This window comes from Drosophila yakuba, chromosome 2R (genome assembly GCF_016746365.2).
Source record: "Drosophila yakuba strain Tai18E2 chromosome 2R, Prin_Dyak_Tai18E2_2.1, whole genome shotgun sequence".
NCBI classification, from domain to species: domain Eukaryota; kingdom Metazoa; phylum Arthropoda; class Insecta; order Diptera; family Drosophilidae; genus Drosophila; species Drosophila yakuba.
The window spans coordinates 8485869-8505765 of record NC_052528.2 but is presented as its reverse complement, the minus strand read 5'-3'; the positions used below and the strand labels follow the sequence as shown (position 1 = coordinate 8505765).

At 40.4% G+C, this 19897-nt stretch overlaps 4 protein-coding genes across 9 annotated transcripts in view; 1 reads left to right on the top strand and 3 right to left on the bottom strand.

Moving 5' to 3' along the window:
• LOC6529701 (leupaxin) overlaps positions 1–19897 on the top strand; it is a 25897-nt gene extending 6000 nt beyond the window's left edge. The window contains exons 1-9 of one of the 6 annotated variants that reach the window (XM_002090658.3): positions 5479–5554; positions 8164–8346; positions 10093–10256; positions 10321–10486; positions 10914–11055; positions 11117–11208; positions 11267–11412; positions 16042–16725; positions 19329–19897. In XM_002090658.3, the coding sequence (XP_002090694.1) occupies positions 8262–8346; positions 10093–10256; positions 10321–10486; positions 10914–11055; positions 11117–11208; positions 11267–11412; positions 16042–16725; positions 19329–19595 (1746 nt within the window). In that variant the 5' untranslated portion in view covers positions 5479–5554; positions 8164–8261 and the 3' untranslated portion in view covers positions 19596–19897. Of the gene's footprint in view, positions 1–188; positions 523–3974; positions 4000–5478; positions 5555–8163; positions 8347–9711; positions 9758–10092; positions 10257–10320; positions 10487–10913; positions 11056–11116; positions 11209–11266; positions 11413–16041; positions 16726–17033; positions 17175–19328 lie in introns of those variants that run through there. The other 5 variants (XM_015196585.3, XM_039372221.2, XM_015196580.2 and 2 more) reach the window with 5 other exon arrangements.
• On the bottom strand, positions 679–1346 carry LOC6529704 (C-type lectin 37Db). Its single transcript, XM_002090661.4, has 2 exons — positions 1186–1346; positions 679–1129 (listed from the first exon to the last, which is right to left on the bottom strand). Exons 1-2 carry the CDS (start codon positions 1319–1321, stop codon positions 756–758), a joined length of 510 nt encoding a protein of 169 aa, XP_002090697.2. The 5' UTR covers positions 1322–1346; the 3' UTR covers positions 679–755.
• LOC6529703 (C-type lectin 37Da) lies at positions 1433–2119 on the bottom strand. Its single transcript, XM_002090660.3, has 2 exons — positions 2000–2119; positions 1433–1938 (listed from the first exon to the last, which is right to left on the bottom strand). Exons 1-2 carry the CDS (start codon positions 2088–2090, stop codon positions 1469–1471), a joined length of 561 nt encoding a protein of 186 aa, XP_002090696.1. The 5' UTR covers positions 2091–2119; the 3' UTR covers positions 1433–1468.
• LOC6529702 (C-type lectin 37Da) lies at positions 2228–3025 on the bottom strand. The gene is made up of 2 exons (XM_002090659.3): positions 2883–3025; positions 2228–2817 (listed from the first exon to the last, which is right to left on the bottom strand). Exons 1-2 carry the CDS (start codon positions 2971–2973, stop codon positions 2348–2350), a joined length of 561 nt encoding a protein of 186 aa, XP_002090695.1. The 5' UTR covers positions 2974–3025; the 3' UTR covers positions 2228–2347.

Genomic DNA, 19897 nt, shown 5'->3' with positions numbered 1-19897 from the left:
CAGTCCCAGTCAATTAATAGACGAAATTCGAATGCACAAAGCACTCCCCAGACAACAATTTCCAACATTAAATCGCTTGGACTTCCACGGGGGCAAGGAGCTGGTTTCTTTCGTTATTTTTTTGGTGGACTGGGGCAAAGCTCTGATAGACGGGCAAAGACGACGACAACTTCGACGACGACAACTACAATATCCACTGTGACAGGCTAACCCAACGCAAACAAAAACGACAAATCCGTCGTCGAGCCCCGAAAGGCCAAAAATAAAAATGCGCTTATAAATAATTCAAATAAAACATTTTGCCGGTGGCGCAGTGCAACATCGTCAGCCAAACCTGCAGACTTAGGGAATATAAAATGTCACTTAACATATTCTCGATTAACCATTAACGTTTCAATTAAATCAGTGAGAAAAACAAGTGAATCTCGCTCGGCACAATGGATAGAACAATGTACGGGAAGATCGATCCGGGTGCTCGGCAACCCTATCGCACAGCCCGAAGCAAGGGTATCCTGCCAGGATGTAAGTATATATCATTGCTTCCGGCCACACCTCCCATAACATATTTAAAGAAGTAATGGATTCTTGGCCAATGTAAAACCACCCTCGCACAAGAAGTTATAAAAATGTAAATAAGTATCTGTACTTGCGTGAAAATATATGTTTTTGAAACGCCAGTTAGGGAATATTGCAGCTTTATTTTTCCAACATTCAATTAGAAAACATATTCTTCACTGGAAGTTCCGATGCTGACACTAGTTTAGCTGACAAATAAAGGCGACGGAGTTTTGGCACGGGAGGTCGTTCATCTGGAAGGAGGTTGTCGATAACCAGAGCTCGACACATCGGTCGTGGCCACTGCTGTTGTCCGGTTCTCCGGCGGACCAGTTAAGAAATGGAGCCTCTAGACCAGTGGCCTCCGACGTGTATACGCCCCGAACGCCGAGGTCATTGATGGATAGCCAATAGCTGTAGGCTGGATGGAGGTGGGGGCTAAGAAGCTCCAGTTCCTCCCTGCTCTCCAAGTTGACCAGAAATCCGCCCTTCTGGCGGCAGTGGTTGGTTGCCTCGAACCAGTTGGTCTTCGCCAAAGAAATGTAGTATCGCTTTTCACCGATCTCTAGGATATCTAATAAAAATCTGTGGTTTATATTTTTTTCCAACACACATGATTCTTGTACTTACTTTGCTTACCCAAGGGGGAGGCTTCCAAAGATAGAGCACTCCAGCACACCAGGCAAAGCAGCAGTAGTTTGACCATCATTCCTCCAGTTTCAGTTCGCAACTGAGTAGGAAATCGGAAATTGCCTGAGTTGGACATAGATTGGAGATAGCCATGACTGATAGCGCCTTGCAAAGATATGTGTGTCGACATTTATAGACTGATAGCTAAAGGCATTTTAAGCTCTTAAAATGTGAAACAATAAAACAATTAATAGAAACAACATTTATTGACACTTTATACACTTTACTTCCACACAACAATAGATATAGTTTCCTGCTTTGGAGCCTCACAAATGTACTTAAACAAGCTATTCGGATCGCCGTTGCAGGGTCGATCATTCAGTTGGAACTCCGTTGAGTGTCCGTAGATGTAGCCCATGTGTATGCAATGCTCATTGCCCCCAGAGTTGTCTGGTTGGTTGGGCGCCCAACGCTTAATGGTCACGAGTTGGACATTGGAGAACCAATAGTAGTCTCCGGTTCGGGCCAAGTCATTGCCAGAAGTCCAGTGCTCAGAGCGATCTCCCCGGGCATTCAAGTGCGCGGCAATGTCGTCAAACTCTTCGGATGTTTCGAAGGCCACCAGTTCGGAACCCAACCTGCGGCAGTCCTCGTAGGCGAGATGCCAATTTACCTTGCTCTGTCCAAAGACATAGTAGCTTCCGTTGATCTTAACAAAGGGAGTCATGTCAACGGTCAAGTTGTTCGGGTTTCCTAAAAAGCGTATAATACGTACGTAAATAATACGTTTGCGTGACTATAAATGACCTCCTACCATTTTGTATGTGGGTGGTGTACTTGTCGAAGGTTAATCCTGGTGCAAAGCAGGCGACAATAAGCAGAAGTCGAACCAATGTCTTCGGCATTTTTCTTATTTCTGGTAAAACGCAACAAGAACAATCTCTTATATACCCAGTGATATATTTGCACAAGTGGAAGATAACTTGACGGCTTCCTTAGTCACTGACTATTACCTCTTATCTTAAGAAAAAAAAGGAATAACTTTGTTTTGTTAGCTACTATCTTTATTACATGGCTGCTCAAGTAGAAGAATCCAGGGTGTTCCCTTTATTGCAAAACTAAAAAGTCAACCATCCGATGTTGAAGAGGCTTGAGAAGTACTTCACTTCCACACCACAATGGATATGGTTTCCAGCACGGGAGCTTCGCATATATACTTAAACAAACTGTTTCCATCCCCTGTGCAGGGTCGATCGTTCAGCTCGAACTTTTTGGAGTCGCCGTAGATATAGCCAAGGTGGATGCAGTGTTCCTTCTGCCCAGCATTATCCGGCTGGTTCCTTGCCCACCTGAAAGTACTTATGCGCTGGCCACTGGTGAACCACCTGTGGGTGCCAGTCTTGGCCAGATCGTTTCCCGATGTCCAGTAATTCTGGCGCGATCCATTGGCCATCAAGACATCCGTTACAGCATCGAACTCCTGGTCTGTTTCAAATGTTACCAGCTCAGAGTCCAATTCGCGGCATTTCTCGTAGGCCTCATACCAGTTCAAGGACTCCGTTCCAAAGAAGTAGTATCCGTCGTTGATTTTCGTAAAGGGATCCGCCTTCAGGATCGCACCAATGGCATTTCCTTTAACAATTGTAAGAAAGACATTTAATTAATTTTCTTTTTGAGATCGCAGGATATATCATTACCGTCCTTTACTTCAATGTTGAACTTTTCGCGTGTCCATCCAGTTTTCGCTATGCCTAGCAGTGCAAGAAGTAGAACCGTGAGCTTCAGCATTTCGGTGGTCTCTGGCTTTCGAACAGAGACTCAAAGCGTTCATGGGGTTGAAATCGCCTCGAATTCTGATTAAAATTGCTAATTTCGCGGCATATGTATATTTTATTCCGCGCTTTTGCTTGCATTGATAATAGCGTACAATTTTAGCACAGGAGTGTTTGTTTCGCTCATTAAAACAAATAAAGAAAGTAGTTGAGCAATAACTTAACTTCTTTTATTCGTAACTTATATACTTATAGAGGGTAACTATAAAGTTATACTATGTGGCTATCATTTTCCTAGGAAATCTGGATGTTTTGGGTAAACAGCCCAGTTTCATAAGTGAAGCATACTTTTGGGAACTGATTTTGTTAAGCGAGTTCTTACAGCAGAAGCTGTCTTCTCGGCGTTCATCAATAAAAATGTTTGAACTCCGAAAATGGTACATTTCATTAAATACGAGCATTTCGAAACGCGAGGCATCGTATGAAATCACCATTAAGGAAAATGTAAGCAATGCTCTCCAAACACCCAGCTGATGACGCAATCAAATAGACAGTGTATACAAGTGCATAGCATGTAAGGTAAACAAATTTAGCATTTTGTTGCTAACTTATCCATTTCCGAGAGTATCGCCCTAAGCATTTTTACTGCCTATACATTCATGCACTCAGAAAAATACGTTGTTCGTGTCAAAGTGCCAAGTAAATTATAACTTGCAGAGCACAAAAGTATTCAAGCCGTCGGTAAATCATGTATAATAACAGCTTATGTAGAAGCTCATTATTATTCACAATGCTCGCCAAAATAGTTCCATATATTTTGGGGCAGTGTATTTACTTAGCGCGTTTGCGTACATCTGTTTGGAGTAATGTTAATTGCACTCGGGCTAACACCTTCGATTGCACTCGCATCGTATTCTCCAGTTGTCAGCACACGATTTGAATATTCCCCATTCAGTTTGCTTTTCGACGTTGTGCGGTCTTCATCGGATTTGTTTAGCAAGTGAGCTGAGTGCAAACAGTCAGTCGATTGACATGAAAATCGGTAAGCCCCAGTCTTTCGAGTTTTGCGGTGTGGGTTTCATTCTACAATCTGTAGACTGGTAGTCGCTGACCTTACTACGCGTTTCATTCATTGGATCATTGGATCATTAGATCATTGTTCCCATTGAGTCGGCAGCCGATCCAAGTATCGTCGGTGGGCGTCAGTGGTTTCCAATCGACTCGTGTTCTATTTACTGCCAGACACGACACTTTGGCAACACATACAAGTATAATCCGTGAGGATAACGTGCGTTTCGCAATGTTAAAGTGGCACATATCTCCAAATCTATAGGATTAACATGGGTATAGACAAAATTTATCTGGTTGTTCGGAAGAGTTTTTATTGATGCAATTTATCATTAATTTTAGCTCATTACTTGAGAGCTATTTAATTGGGTATCGTGTTTTATGTAAGCTAAGGTGCACTATAGTATTTATTTATGATATATTCCTATTCCTTGATCCCTTACGATTGTTGTTAACTAATGTGGAACTACAGTTTCGTCTGGTAACGTTCTTTATTTCAGTATACACCTGTTTAGGTTGGCATTACGCAAGATATTCTAATTGCTGGGGTGGTATCCTCAGGGCATCTGAGATCCGATTGATTGATTACATTGGCGGCTTATCTTACAAAGTGGGACTTATAGAAACTAAGGATGTTGGGTTGGTATACAAAGCTGTTGAGAGCTTATCGGTAAAGCAGAACCCGTTTTACGACTTTGAATTGGCACAGGTCAGGGCCAATGGATTATTATTTTTATTATTGGTTTTACCAATAGGTAATCTCTTATTTTGTTTGGATTTGAATATTTTTAAACCAATGTAATCAATTGAGCAAAAGCATTGCCATCAGGGCGACCCAAACAAATAGAATAAAACAAAGCACTTAATTCTACACAAAAGCCATAACAATTTGTGACTATGTGTTTCTGTTGTTGTTATACAAATACTAATTTTAGTTTTCTTTTCAAAGTCAAGTGATTCATTCATTTCGTGAAACAAAAAAACCGGCAAAACACTCGGGAAATGAGTAAAAAGGCAAGCGCGAAAGGCATACACCAGGTGGCGCCACCACTTGTGTGACATACTAGCCCATGCAACAACAACCAATGATCATAATTACTCAACACCTGTGCTTGGAAAAATATTTTTCTAAAGTTGTGAAAATCAATATTCTGGTATATACATATGTATGTATATACTTCGATAATCCAAGAATAATCTATTTATAATGTGTATTTGAACAGGCTGTTATTAGAATTTAAAATGAACATTATAAAAAAATTATTTCTAAAGCTTTTCCGATATGGAAAATTAGTTCCAACCCAAATTAAGTATATTTCTAAACAAGCACCTTTTGGTATGAACTAGTGCATTTTTTCCAGTGCACAGTCGACTCTGCTGCTTCTTGCTGCTGTTGGTTGCCTCAACTGAGTGTGAGTGGCAGTGCGATGGCGGTGCGCGCAGCTTCGACGAATTCGTTGTCGAGCTTCTTGTTCAGTTGATTTTGAGATTTTGCCGAGGGAAAATAGTTTCTGTGCTGCTGCTGCTCCGTATGTGTGAAGTCTTTGCGCGGGTGTGCGGGTGTGTGTGTGTGCGGGAATTTAATTAAGGCGGCCGCAATCGATCAGCAATATCAACAACAACAAACTAAAACCGCAAACGAGCCGCCAAAATGAAAATCGAAAGTGCTCCCAAAACGAGCTAAACAAAACCAAAAAACACATATGTACATACGTAGATATGTAACAATGTCAACAATAAAACAACAACAGAAAACAGCGGAGTGCAAAAGGGAGAGCGGGCAACAACAGCAACAATTCAAATTCGCAACTGTTTTAGCTGCCTCTCTCACCGCGCTCTCTGCATCTGCTCCCCCCCCCTCGCTTCTTCGCTGCATCAAGTTGTCAATTGCAAAATTTCAACAGCTGTCATGTGCAGCTGCCTCCTTGCCTCTCTCTCTCTATCTCTCTCACTTTTTCTCTCCCACCCACCATCATTTAACCGAAAACCGAGTTTGAGTGCAACTCCGCCTCGGAAAAAACAACAAGAAACTCACTCAGTCAGCTACTGCTGGTTAATTGATTTTAATTGCAGTTTAATCAAGCCAGTAGCTTCTGCCAATTGCATTCCTCGAAACTAATGTGTGAAATGTGTTTTTGATGAAATACGCCTCGTGAAGAATCAAGTGGCTTATGGAGCATATTTTCTCGCACCCTGAGGAATAGTACAGGGCCCTCTCGTTATCAGCCACCAGTTGCAGTACTGTATATGCTAAAACCGAAGTGGTTTACTAAAAAGAAAATGTCGATCCTTAAATTATCCCCAACTTCTTGAATTAGTACAAATACTTTAAATGTTTCTGTTTAGATGAATTTGATTTTTCATTTATTCTCTGTTATGTTAAACAATTACTAATTGACTGCAGTATTTGCGTTAGTTTGAACCCCTTTATTTTCAAAACAAATCAACGATCTTAAGCCAACTTTAAATATTTCTTTGTGAGTTCCAGCGATTTAACAAGAATCATTTCCGCCTCGGCACCATAAATTTAAAAATCCCATTCGTCTTCTTTGTCGGCTCTTCCCTACTCGTTGACCCAGTGAGGCGTGACGTTCTGATAACCCTGCCCTGTCCTATATATAGATGATCCCCCGCCTGTCTGTTCCAAGCGGAGCATCCATGGAAATGGGAGTACGGAGACCCACATATGGTGCCAGGGGTCTGGTGCTGTGCCAGTGCCTGTGCCCCGAGTGATTTGCTCGTCAACCACATGTTCGATCATCTCTCGGTTTTGGACTATTTTTAAAGATATTGCGAAATAATTTGGCCGATTCTAGCCCAATAATGCAAATGTTTTCGAATATAAATTCGAGCATCGCCTCTTGATCACTTTCATACGAACTTTTATGAATTCGCTTGCCAAAACGAATGAATCGCGTCACACCTTATTTTCCTTTATACATATACCCATAATTTGAGTGGTTTTCCGTGGCTGAGTTTCCACTCGATGTTCTGGCGGATATTTCGCTTTGGCATTGGCCCAGTTACAGGTGTGCCTTTTTCCGACTCTTCCCCCAGCCTTTTGAACTCTCGGGTGAAATGTTCGAATTTTGTTTGATTTATTTGGTGGTCTTATAGCTTAATCGCCTGCTGTCATGTCTTCCGGCTGTTTTAGTGTTCTTTTTTTTTTTGGGTTGTTTCTGTTGCTGTGGGTGGGTCAAGTAAATGGCGTTAAGTGCGATTGTATGACAGCGGATGACACGAGACATCCAATAGATACTTTCGGCAGGTCTCAAAGCCAGCTTAAGCACCCTCAATCTAATGCTTTCTGCACACACAAAGAGGAAACCATCTTCAAAACAGCTTAATGCCAAAGAAAAACTTTTTGTGGTTTCGTAAATAAATACTAGATTTTAAACATGCCCTTAAACACAGATTTTGTGATATCATTACAAAATATTACCTAGGTCGTTTAACATTTGGATTTTTTGTTCCATTTTTATTATGGGTAAATTATTATTAATATTTAATATTATTATGCATACATTTTTCTCACTAATTATATTAAAACAGTTTTTTTTTATTTTATTGTCTAAATGCAAATGCTTATATTTTTCTCCGTGGAATTTGTAGACGTTTTTCTCGTGTTTTCATGCGCTATTATCATGTTTACTTAGGCACTTCCCTTTTCCTATTCATCTAAGCTAAATTAGAGGCGAAAAGAATGCAAACAACATTATTTTGATCAAATATGTTTTCATGGGACGTACATTAAAGAAACACTAACACACTGGAAGATATTATGGCATCGAGTAGATGCGATATTTCTTGACTTGGTGCGATTTTTAGCCAGTTCGACAAGTTCGTCCCACCTAAACTGAATCAAAAATTGTGTGTAGATGTTAGGTCCCCCGCTCTCCATGTGTGTGATATTCATATATATATATAAATATATACATATCTATATAATCACCCTCATACTCTGTGTTTCGCTAGTTTTGGGCTGCAGTGTGGGTGTCTATTGGCCTGACTTTGTTTGGCCCCGAGTTGATTGAGTTTTTGGTGCTTTAATTTGGTCAGTTGGCAACTGAACTTTCGGTTCGGCTGTTGTTGTTGCTGCTGAGCCGGTAAAAATATTTAACTAAACTACCGTTTATAGTGGTCCAGACAAAACGAAAATTTTGCATATCGGCAAACGAGAGACAATCAAGCAATACATTTCGATTCCATCGATTCTGGCCAAATTTAGTGCGTGAAATGTCTTCAAAACTGATATCATCGTCGTTCCACAGTTCGCCCCTCAGTGACTGTTTTAAAGTGGGCGAGTTCGAGAGACGTCTGGGTAAGTTTGTTCATTGGGAACAAATGGAGTGTGGGCGATAAAGGGTTAATAATGATGTCAATTAAGTCGTTCTTCAACGGGGCCCACGGGTCAAGTTCAAGTGCAGCTGCTTATTGTTTCAGGTGTTTTATAGTTCACACAGATTCATAGTTGATCTCCAAACAAAAATGATTACATTTTAATTTGAGTGTGCATATTAATTACTATTTTTGAACATTTGTTTTCAAGTGTTTTGAAAATGAAACAGTTTTATTTTAAATAACATTTTTTTCTTTAATCGCAATAACATTATTTGGCCACGTTTGCCCATCGTTTTCATTAAAAAAAAAATTTTAAGTTTAGAAAATATACCACATTAAAGAGTTAAGCGTTTGCCCATATCTCAAATCTAAATATTTCCATTAAATAACGTTTACCCACCCTTAAAAATAGTGTTCATCGTTGGTCAACCCTTAAAAAAAGATTTTCGTTTGTCCACCTGTTAAAACTAAATATTTTCAATTAAAAACGTTAATGTATATTATATGTACATATATATGTATGAATGCATGTATTTTCCTAAAGTTCTGGCGCCAATTTACATGTCTTGGAATCTGCCAACGAAAACATATACATATATATATACATGTATATATGTAATATTGTGAAGTATTTTTTTAGCATAACATGATTTTTGAAATTCCATATCTTCATATCAAAAAAAACTAATTTGTTGGCAAACGATTCCAGTTTTCAAATTTCAAAAATTCGATCTTACTGAACCCAGCATCTTTGAGCTTGCTTATACCCTTTGTTTTAATAATAAATGGGCTTACTAGATTTGTTAAGCAATAATGCAACAGGTAGAAATAAGTGCTTTCGACCCTACAACGTATTTTAATTCTTAATCGGGATCACTAGCTGCCTCCATTGAGACTTGTCCGTTTGCTTGTCTGTCCGTATGAAGGTCGAAATCCCGAGATTAGGCATCAGAATCCAGTTACAATGCAGTAACAGTATGCTTTAAAACGTTACACGCCTACTATAATCTAAAAACAGATACAGATGCGCTAAATTCTAAAACATGATAAAAAATGGTACTGTCTTCAAAGTCGAAGCAAGCTTTTTCCTTCAGTTATATCAATTACCCTAGACACAAACCAGAGAGCAGACCCATTAAGTAATTGTAGGCATTGTGCGATATCGCTCAAGACAAAAGAAAACAAACAAAATGTTATCAGAAACTTTTGCTGTGAGATATGTGCCAGCAAAAGAAGGCAAATGGCAACGGAGTGGAATCTCTGTTTAGTTGACATCGGACTATGCGTCAGAGGTGCAGTGACAGGTGCTTAAAGTTTGGAATTTAAATAGAAAATACCTGCGACCGGAAGAAGAAGTGCTATGGCCAACTATGGGGATTACGACAATCTAGGTATTGGTTCCTTAAAGTTTGATATGAATTATGAATATGTATACGAGTGACAAAATAAAACGATTTCCGACTTAAGAGCCGCGTTGAGTTATCAAACAGAACATAAAAAACGTCATATCCTAAAAATAAATTAAAGTTAAAGTTAGCTTCATTTGTTTTGAATAATATAAAAAGGTTTTAGGACCATCATATCCTAAAAATAAATTAATGTTAGCTTCATTTCTTGAAGAACAAAACCGTTCAAATGTTTTGAATAATATAAAAAGGTTTTAGGACCATACTAATGCCAAATTGTCGTTTAAGATATATCATTGTTTCACCCTTCTTCATTATAGATGCTCTATTAGCCGACCTGCAAAACAGTGTGCCAGGCCAGCCGCAGCAGCCCCAGCCGCAATATGGAACTGTCCAGCCCAAACACCAACCTCTGCAGCAACAGCAGTTTGTGGATAACACTCCAGGTTATGGAAGTCTCAGGGGCAAAGCCCAGCCTCAGGTGGTGAGTATATAGTAATACAGTTTAGTTGGAATCAATACTAATTCGAAAACTCTCCTTGTTGTAGTATCAAGAGCACTATAGCGTAGAAACACGCTCCCCAACGGCAGGACATGATTTTAATGGCTCCTCCACGACTCCGGGATACGTTAACCAGGGATCTCTGCCACGTCAGGCGGCGGGAGCAACCACAGGACTCTCAGAACTGGACTCCTTGCTGCAGGATCTGCAGAGTAAGGAAATTCCAACGTTATAGGCGATATTGGCACCAATGTCAATGTTACTGTCGATGTTATATGCATATGCATTACTGTCCGTTTGCTCGTTTTAGATTTTGAGTTAAGTTAGGAAAGTAAATCTAAAATAGCTAAGTCTGTCTGTATACTCATATTTCCCCATTTTTTATTTTTGTAAAAATATTGTTTATATGGTTTGTTCATGAATAATTCTTGTTTGTCAAACTCGAGTGATTTATAACACTCGGCTCTTTCTAAAAAAAACGTAGTCAATCTTTTAAACAGAATTTTGAATTTAAAAGCATCTTGAAACTACATATGTATTCAATTATGTATTATTTTAGAAATGACTTTATCGCATTCGCATTCGCTTTATTCAAAATGTTCTTGTATGGCATTAATTGGTTTTTTGTTGACTCCCTAGAAATCGATGTACCGGTCAACTACAGTACTCCAGTTTCTAAATACAATACGATGAATAGTTATGCCACCGTGGAGGAGCGTCCTACGATGGACAGCCTGCTGAATGAACTGGACAATGCTCACATCTATGCTGTTCCTAACGGGTAAGCGGATGAAAGAAGAGCCAATTGCGGTAGAACTAACTGTAGCATCATAATTTTTTAGATCTGCACATAAATCTCCGACGCCGGGACGCCATGTCACCATCACCGTTCGGGAAACGAAGACAGAGAAGCTGACGGGTCCTGATGGACCAGGTAACTACCAGCTAACTCAAATATTTTATTACGGACTAACATGTTCATCCTATTGCAGTTGGTACTGTCGAGGAGCAAGTTGTGCAGCAGAAGGACTCTTATACGCCCAACCATGCTGTTCCAGGACAACAAGTGCATCAGGCTTATACGTCGCAGGCCACCAAGGAACTGGATGATCTGATGGCTTCACTGTCCGACTTCAAGGTAAGTTGTTCGACTACAGTTTCCATAAGGGGCTTATTCCGGTGCTGTCTAATAAAATAACAGACACAGAAATATGGTTGAAATTCTCAAAAAACTATTATTTGGTCTAAACTCCTTAGCCGTTCGGTACATATTTAGTATCCTAGAAATATGAAAGTCATATAGGTAAATTGTAAAAAAAAACATGCTTATAGAGTTAATTATACAATATCTTCTATGTACCATAAGGTACATAAGGTATACTATGAATGAACAATGCATGTAATTACAAACAATGCTTGGTTTATTATGACCGGTTGGCAATTAAGCTTTTTACTTACATTTATAGAAGAAAACATATCGATTCGATTCCAAAGTTGAGTTTTCAATTAAAAGAACTAAAATGGATTGTGCTTAGTGTTTTCCATCGCAAAACTAAAAAAAAGTTTTGCCAGGCAAGAAAGTACATACGTTATGTCAAGTGGTTGGAATATTAGATGAAGATCTGCAAGCAGCAAGCCGAGTGATGCATCGGGCAGATAACGCAATTGTAAAATGTTGGAACGTAGATAAATAAACTAGATTGATAAGTTAAACAAAGCACCATTTACACATTTACGAATACATCAAGAATGTAGGCGACCGACTTTAGCTTTATAGCTGTTTAGCTCCATTTGTGTCACAAGAATCTGAATCCTTAATCTCCGTTTTCTAGCTCTTATAGTTCTCAAGTTCTTAACGTTTATTCACTCTTCCTTCCTGTTTTCAAGACTAACATTTAATATTTGTTTAAAACATTTAACTTCCTTGCTTTAGTAATATTTTGTTATATTGACTTAGGATATTTTATTATTTTTTTTTAATTAAGAAAAGCATTCCACCTATTAGAAACGAAAAGAATTATCAAAAAAAATAATATTTTTCCAATCTTTTTCAATTTTTTTATTAAATTACCATACAAAGTCTACTTATATGTAGATTATAATGCACATTTTAGGTAATATTTTGAAAAGAGCTCAAATATTTTCACTTTTTTCACCTGTCGTAGGGACACGCTCACTTTAAAAGCGTCAAAACAAATTGCTTATGGCCGAAGTCTCCCGTCCCACTTTTCAACCACCCGATCCTTCTGGTTTTCTACTATGTATTTAACTATTTTTAGCAAGAGACAGCCCATTGCTCGGTTTAGTTGTGGATGGTAATAAAGACCATAAAATGAATCTATTTATCATCGCAAATCGTCTGACGCAAGGCAACCGAGCGAGTCTAATGACACCGCCGATCCATAGATCCCATGCCCACTGAAGATCCCTTCGAGAAGTCGAAGAGCATCCGAGAAAGATCTTGACTTTGACATCTGCCAACGCAATCCGGAGGTGGATTTCGGGGGATACTTTAATGGGCCACATAAATTGATTGGTCTAATGAAGTCTGATTATGATGGCGAGGGACTGTCACACGATTTATTGCACACGGCGCCAAGACATTTTAAGTTTTTCCCAGAGCAGCATTTACACAGCCAAGTTTGTTTTATATTCTATCTGTACCTCATTAGAGCATCAATCAATTTAGGTGGCAATCGAGTAAACAAAAAGGTTATTTTTCATGCACTGCACATCTTCTCAGGATATAAAAACAACAAAATATTGTTTCCGTTCAATTGGACTAGCCTGGTTTTCTTTTATAGCGATGTGTCCATTTTCCTTTCTTCACATGTCCGACATTTGTTTTTAGAACTTTCTGACAACTTGAACAGATCGCCTATATAAATGATGTATTTCAGCAGATGTCTTTCGCGTTTATTTGGTCTTTTTGCGCCACTTCTCCGTTTGTTTTTTATGATCTTGCTTAAAATATTGCAGTGCGTCTGCTCCTTTCTTCATTTCAATAAATTTGGGTCAAGGTTGGCGACAGTCCTTTGCTCAGTTCGCGAATGGAATGCATATGTCTTTGAAAAGAAACCGAAAAATGTCAGTAAACGCAAATTAATACCCTTTCCTTAGAACTCGAAGGTGTCATTACAATATTATATTTTTGAGTCTCTCAATTGAACGGTTATTGTTTTAGTATATAGGATATAAGAAAGTGCTTGAATAAATTCTTGCGGCCTAACTCAAAGTAATTTATTGCGTTATTTCAGTCCCTAATGTGACAGTGCTAACATTTTTATGGGTTTTATAATTAAATCAAATATTCCGAACTCTAAGTCACCTAAATTTTTACAAAATATCCACATCAACCATTTAAACGAGTATCTGAGACTTAACCTCTTGTGCCTAAGAATTGCACAACAGAATTGTCGACAGGGAATGCCGCGAATTGTCAGCTTGCCGCCAAGATATTCGGGTTGCATTAATTATTAATTAATTACTAAGTGAAAAATATTTTTGCACACTTCTTTTATTTTGTTGGCAATCGATTCGATGGCCGTCGCAGTCAAATTAGCAGACATTCGTGTGGGGAGGAGGTGAATGGATTCTTTAGACTTCGAGTAAATTGCAATTCAATGTCATTGACGAATGGCAGGCGTGCATGCGAAAAGTATACTCGTATACACATAGAAGTCGGGCCTGTTAATTATTTAATATCATTTTCAATTTTCCGCCAACGAGGGTGGGCGTGGGGCGTGGGAGGGGGGCAGAGGGCGGGGCAAGGCGTGTCCGTGACTTTTGTTGATATGATAAATATGAAAATTAAATAGAAAAGCCTCTTGGTCCCTCGTTCTTTTTCTGTACATTTGGGAAGCGGGGGAAAAATAAAATACAAATATATTCGGATATAAACAATATTGCACACGGCCCGTCGGATTTTCCCGGCGCTTTTCCTACCCACACGTACACTCAAAACGCACAGTTAGTCGTACCCCCACTCCCACCCCCATCCACGCCCCCTGCTCCCACTTGTCAACGCGATTTCCACAACGCCGCTTTTGCTATAGTTTTTCATTGCAAATCATTTGCATGGCTATTTTCGAAAGCGTTTTTTATTATATTTTCTTTCATTTCTATAACCCAAGCGATCCATTTAGCTGTTTCAGCTGTGGGTGTTTCAGTGTGCCTGATATATTCTCTATATTTTTGTTTGCGCTTTCATTGCCACAATCATCTGGCGTTCAAAACCGCATTCGTATTCACATTCTCCGCCCATTCCTCCATCCTCCTCCCCGTCTCATTCATTGATCGAGATTTCCTCGCTGCCAGCTTCCTGTCCCCCATTTCATAATCCCTCGCTTTCCCACCTTTTCCCGATTTTCCCCCGTTTATTGGCCACGACTGGAAACGTGTGCCGAACACTCGGCTGCGCTTTTTATGGGGAAATCCTGTTGACCAGCCGGTCGATGTTCATTTTATACTCCATACCAAACGACGATTTCAGCGGTTCGACTGCGCTGTGTACGATTTGGTCTTAAAATAGCCAAAATATTAGAATAAGAAAACCTCGCCATCGCTGAAGCCAATGAAAATTTGTGCGGCAGACACAACAGGAGCGGAGTGCCGATGGACAGGGCGGGCGGGTATATATCTTGATAACTGTGGGGTTTCTTTTATTCACTAGAAAGCCATCGCGAATTATAACTATTTTCCCAATATATAGAATATTATGCCTTCGCGCACTCTCTTGGTGCGCTTCGTCACTACGTTGACAGCAGTCCACAATAATAAAGTTATCCCATGCAGATAAAGACTTTATAAGTACGATATTTTGAAATATTATGAATATGTTTCCCACCATATTTATTTCGGGTCTTTAATACACAGCTTTTAGTTATCGAGATCGGTACTATTTTATAAATATATGTCTTTTAATTTTTATAATAGGGCTTAAGAAGGTTTCTTAAAATTAATTTTGAATATTTTATTTGTCCAGGGAATAAACTATTTTCCGATATCGTTCTTGAATTCCTAACCAAGTGTAAAATAATTTAAAAGGTAAAAGTTTATTTGCGTAGTGACGAAGCGCGCTAAGAAAAAGGGCAGTTGGTACTAGTAATAAAGAAATTAAAATCTTCTTGTCCGATTATGTTAACCGACAGAAAAATATAGGTAATGACACATTTAGTGAAGACAGCTAATTATTAAGTAGATTGTGTACTTCCCCTTTTTAATACGAATCCTCCCCTTTCCAAAACCAGAGGCCGCTTCATTAGGCGTCTACTTAGTTAGGCTGAAGCAGGCAGAACACGAGCACGCCCAATGAAAATGCAGAGTTTATGAAAGAAAAATTGAATATTGAAATGGAGACTCGACAGACAAGATCCGCACAGAAGCAGTAGAGAACCCCTTAGCCGCCCACTCCTTTCGTTCTTCGGAAAACGTTCTTTCGTATTTTTGGCAATGAACGAAAACTACGTCAACGTAGAAGAAAAATGCTTTGCATATGAGGAGAGCGTCGTGCGCAACGAGGTCCACATACACACAGATATATAGCTATATAGTTCAGTCAGGAGAATCTGTGCGAAGAGGAAGAGAAACATTATTTTTGATATTTTGATTTTTTTTGTGCTCGGCGGCGGCGGCTAAAAGCAAAAGTTTTTGTGCTAGCGCTCGCACAACTTTTGATTCAGTCGAGGCAAGCACATCGACGTAAGCCCACCGCGACAGGATCCCAAGGATATACCATGCTAATTGAAATTGTTATCCATTATTCCAGGTTAGCAACGGAACGAACGGCATCGGCAACGGAAGTCATCCGCAACAGCACTCGTCGACAGTGCAGCACCAGACGGTAACCGACTACGCCAGACCAAACAAGGGTAGCCAGCAGGCGCATCTCACCCAGACGATCGAGGAGACGACCATCGTCGAGGACAGTCGCGAGGATCAGTTGGATTCTATGCTAGGCAATCTACAGGCCAATATGAGTCGCCAAGGAGTCAATACCGTGCAGAAGGGCTGCTGCAATGCCTGCGAGAAGCCCATTGTGGGCCAGGTGATCACAGCCCTGGGCAAGACATGGCATCCGGAGCACTTTACGTGCAACCACTGCAGCCAGGAGTTGGGCACCCGCAATTTCTTCGAGCGCGACGGCTTCCCGTACTGCGAGCCGGACTACCACAACCTGTTCAGCCCGCGCTGCGCCTACTGCAACGGCGCCATTCTGGACAAGTGCGTCACCGCGCTGGACAAGACCTGGCACACGGAGCACTTCTTCTGCGCCCAGTGCGGCCAGCAGTTCGGCGAGGAGGGATTCCATGAGCGCGATGGCAAGCCGTACTGCCGCAACGACTACTTCGAGATGTTCGCCCCGAAGTGCAACGGATGCAACCGCGCCATCATGGAGAACTACATCTCGGCGCTGAACTCGCAGTGGCATCCGGATTGCTTCGTCTGCAGGGTACGTTAATCTCCCATATAGATATGCTGATCACAATTAATGCCATTTTCGATTCATCGTTTCAAGAAAGGAATTGTAGGAAGGCCTTTGCCACTGACACATTTGATTCTTTTATATGGGTTTCTATATCTAAGCCTATCTATACTTACACATACCATTGGGAATCTAAATGTGCCAGTACAGCCTAACTATTTAAAAATGCCAAAGATTTCCAAATCTGAACGTTGCATTTTCGCCCCGCTATTTCTTAATCATGATTGCTCAATTTAATCGTTTAATCGTTCATCCTCGTCACGTTTACACTTTAGGATTGCAAGAAGGCCGTTCGCGGCAAGTCCTTCTACGCCATGGAGGGCAAGCCCGTCTGTCCACAGTGCGTGGGCGTCGATGAGGAGGAGTAGGAGAGATCCACAAGCAAAAGCATCAGCAAACTTGTTGCTGAAGTTCAGCAGCCAAACGAAAATAGCACCCGGCGGCGGCGGCTTTAGATACATTCTGGTATCTCTAGCTGCGTGCCACTTTTTTATTACCAGCGTCATGAGGAGAGCTCGCGGCCAAAACAGCTGCCCGCCGTCCGTCTTGGCTATTTTCGTTGCGGGTCTAGGAGCCACACAGCAGCATGAACACCAGCAACAGCGCAGCAGCAACATCTGTGGCAGGCGCAGCAGCAGAACCCTTTCGAACCCTTTTCGCTCGCCCAGCTGGCCCGCTCCGTTTGGGGCAGGTGCCGCTGGGGTAAATGAGTCGCAAGTCCCTGAAAAGCAGCCCTCTATGATGGTCTTTTTGCCCGCCCCTGTCCCTGAACCTGAACCTGAACCCCCGACTTGTTGAACTTTTCTATGCACTTTTTGTAGGCTAAGTTTATAGGTACTTTTTAAATTTAAAATCATCATGAAAATGACCAACAATATTGTAATTTGTTTTTGTAAATAAAATTTTAATAATTACACATTAAAACAACCGAAATACAAAAAGAACAAGCAACAAAAGCAAGCAAGCACAGAAAGTGGGAGTGGAATGGTTGAAAAGTGTTCGTCTCTTTTCAAGGTGGCGGCGACCTTCGGGCGGAATCCACCCACCCAGAGCCACCCAACCAGACCGCGTGTCAAGGTCAGTGTCAGTGCGCTGGCCTTGACACATGTGTCTGTTGCTGTCCCACCTCCGCAGATTTGTGTTCTTGATGCTGCTTTCTATCCGGTTGATAAACAAATTACAATATTGTGGATTCGATTTTCGATTAGGAAAAGCCATAATTCCTACCAGCCTAGACTATTTTCGTTGCTGACGTTGTAGTCAGCATTTATATGCTTCGCATGCTACTTTATATATGCTATATATCTGTCTATAATGGACATAAGGTTCGCACTGTTTATTGCTGGTCTTTAATGGGCACCCCGGGTGTTAATTGGTTGATTGGGCTAACTAAATTTAAGTTGATTCGTCAATTGCAATCCAATAGAGCTAGCCAGTTAAAATGTTTGTCTAAAAATAGCTGAACTATTACAATGCGAGATTGCATACACTGTTTAAATATATATAAGATACATAATTGAAATTCTCCATTGAGTGTTGAAAATTCGTGCCTTTATATATTTGGTTTTTATTTTTAGTTCATATCGATATTGATTATTTGGCTTCATTTTTGTAGCTGTGCTCCACTTATGGTTTTGCTTTCGTATAATCAACAAAGGAAAAATTATGAAACGGCTTAGGAAAATTGTTGCACCTGTTGTTTGTGGATTGATTGATTTGTATGAGGTGGTGAAAAACGAAAATAGCTTTTCCGCCGCAGATATCACGTTCTCAATGATCCTTCGTTCCATGTTTTAATCGCTGTTGCCGATTGGATGATTTTGTCCCCTGCCACCTCTCCACACTTTCAATACCCCTTGTTTTTGGAAGCTGGCCAAAAGCGTGCGCAAAATGTTATTGTCTTAATACAATTGTTGCTGTTCTTGCTGCTGCTGTTGATATGTTTTTCCAAAAGCCCCCGTAAAGAGGAAATTGAAAAAAACGAAATGACTTTGCCGCACTTTTTTCATATATTTATCATATTTAAATTTCCCCGTTTCTTTTTTTTTAATGTACAATCTTTGTTTTCCAATTAGCTAGACATCGTGCACAGTGGTTCTCAGGGTACCAAAGTCCTCCGTTCATCTCGTTTTTTTCGTTTTAACTGAATTTTAATTAGGTATTTCAGGCCAGGCGTAAAATTTTGCACAGCGAATATTATGTTGTCGGCTCTCGATCGGTTTGCTGGTCCGTCATGCTATATGGCAACTAATTTATAGTCGTAATTAGCCTCAGACAGAGGCTGCACTGCCATTTGGCCCATAATACATCATTCTCATACCTCAACTATATTTCCGAAGCCCAACTAAATATCAGGACAGTGCGGTTGTGATCTTGAGGCGCAGTAAACATTTCAAGTGCTTATATACTGCAATTCCCAAAAATGTTTATGGCAATGAATTGGTTAGCTTTCGATTATTAAGTTCTTGCTAAAAACGATTAACCCTGGGTATTCCTAGAACATCTTTAAGCTATTATACATATTTTTTGTGTTCAAAATACTTATGAACCTTTGATTTTATCACTTACAGGACTGCCGACAGCCCTTCCAGGGAGGATCCTTCTTTGATCACGAGGGACTGCCGTACTGTGAGACGCACTACCATGCCAAGCGAGGATCCCTGTGTGCAGGGTGCTCAAAACCCATCACCGGACGCTGCATCACGGCCATGTTCAAGAAATTCCACCCGGAACACTTCGTCTGCGCCTTCTGCCTGAAGCAATTGAATAAGGGCACTTTCAAGGAGCAGAAGGACAAGCCATACTGCCACACCTGCTTCGACAAGATCTTCGGATGAACTCGCAGCTGCCAAACTCTAGTTACGCATATAATACTGTTTTTTATACGATTTACGAACCCAACCCCAATCCCACACCCCTACACCCGTACACCTACTTACTGTGCATCTGTGCTTTGTATAACCGAGTCAATTTAGTAATTTAATTAACGCCATCCGAGCAGGATACGATAATAGAATGCGATCGTAATCAATTAGCAGATACTAATCCTAATCATTAATGTTGGTCACTTTGATATTGCTACTCGTTCGACAAGAAAAGACCATAGAACCGAATGATAAATAAATAAGAGAAACCATAA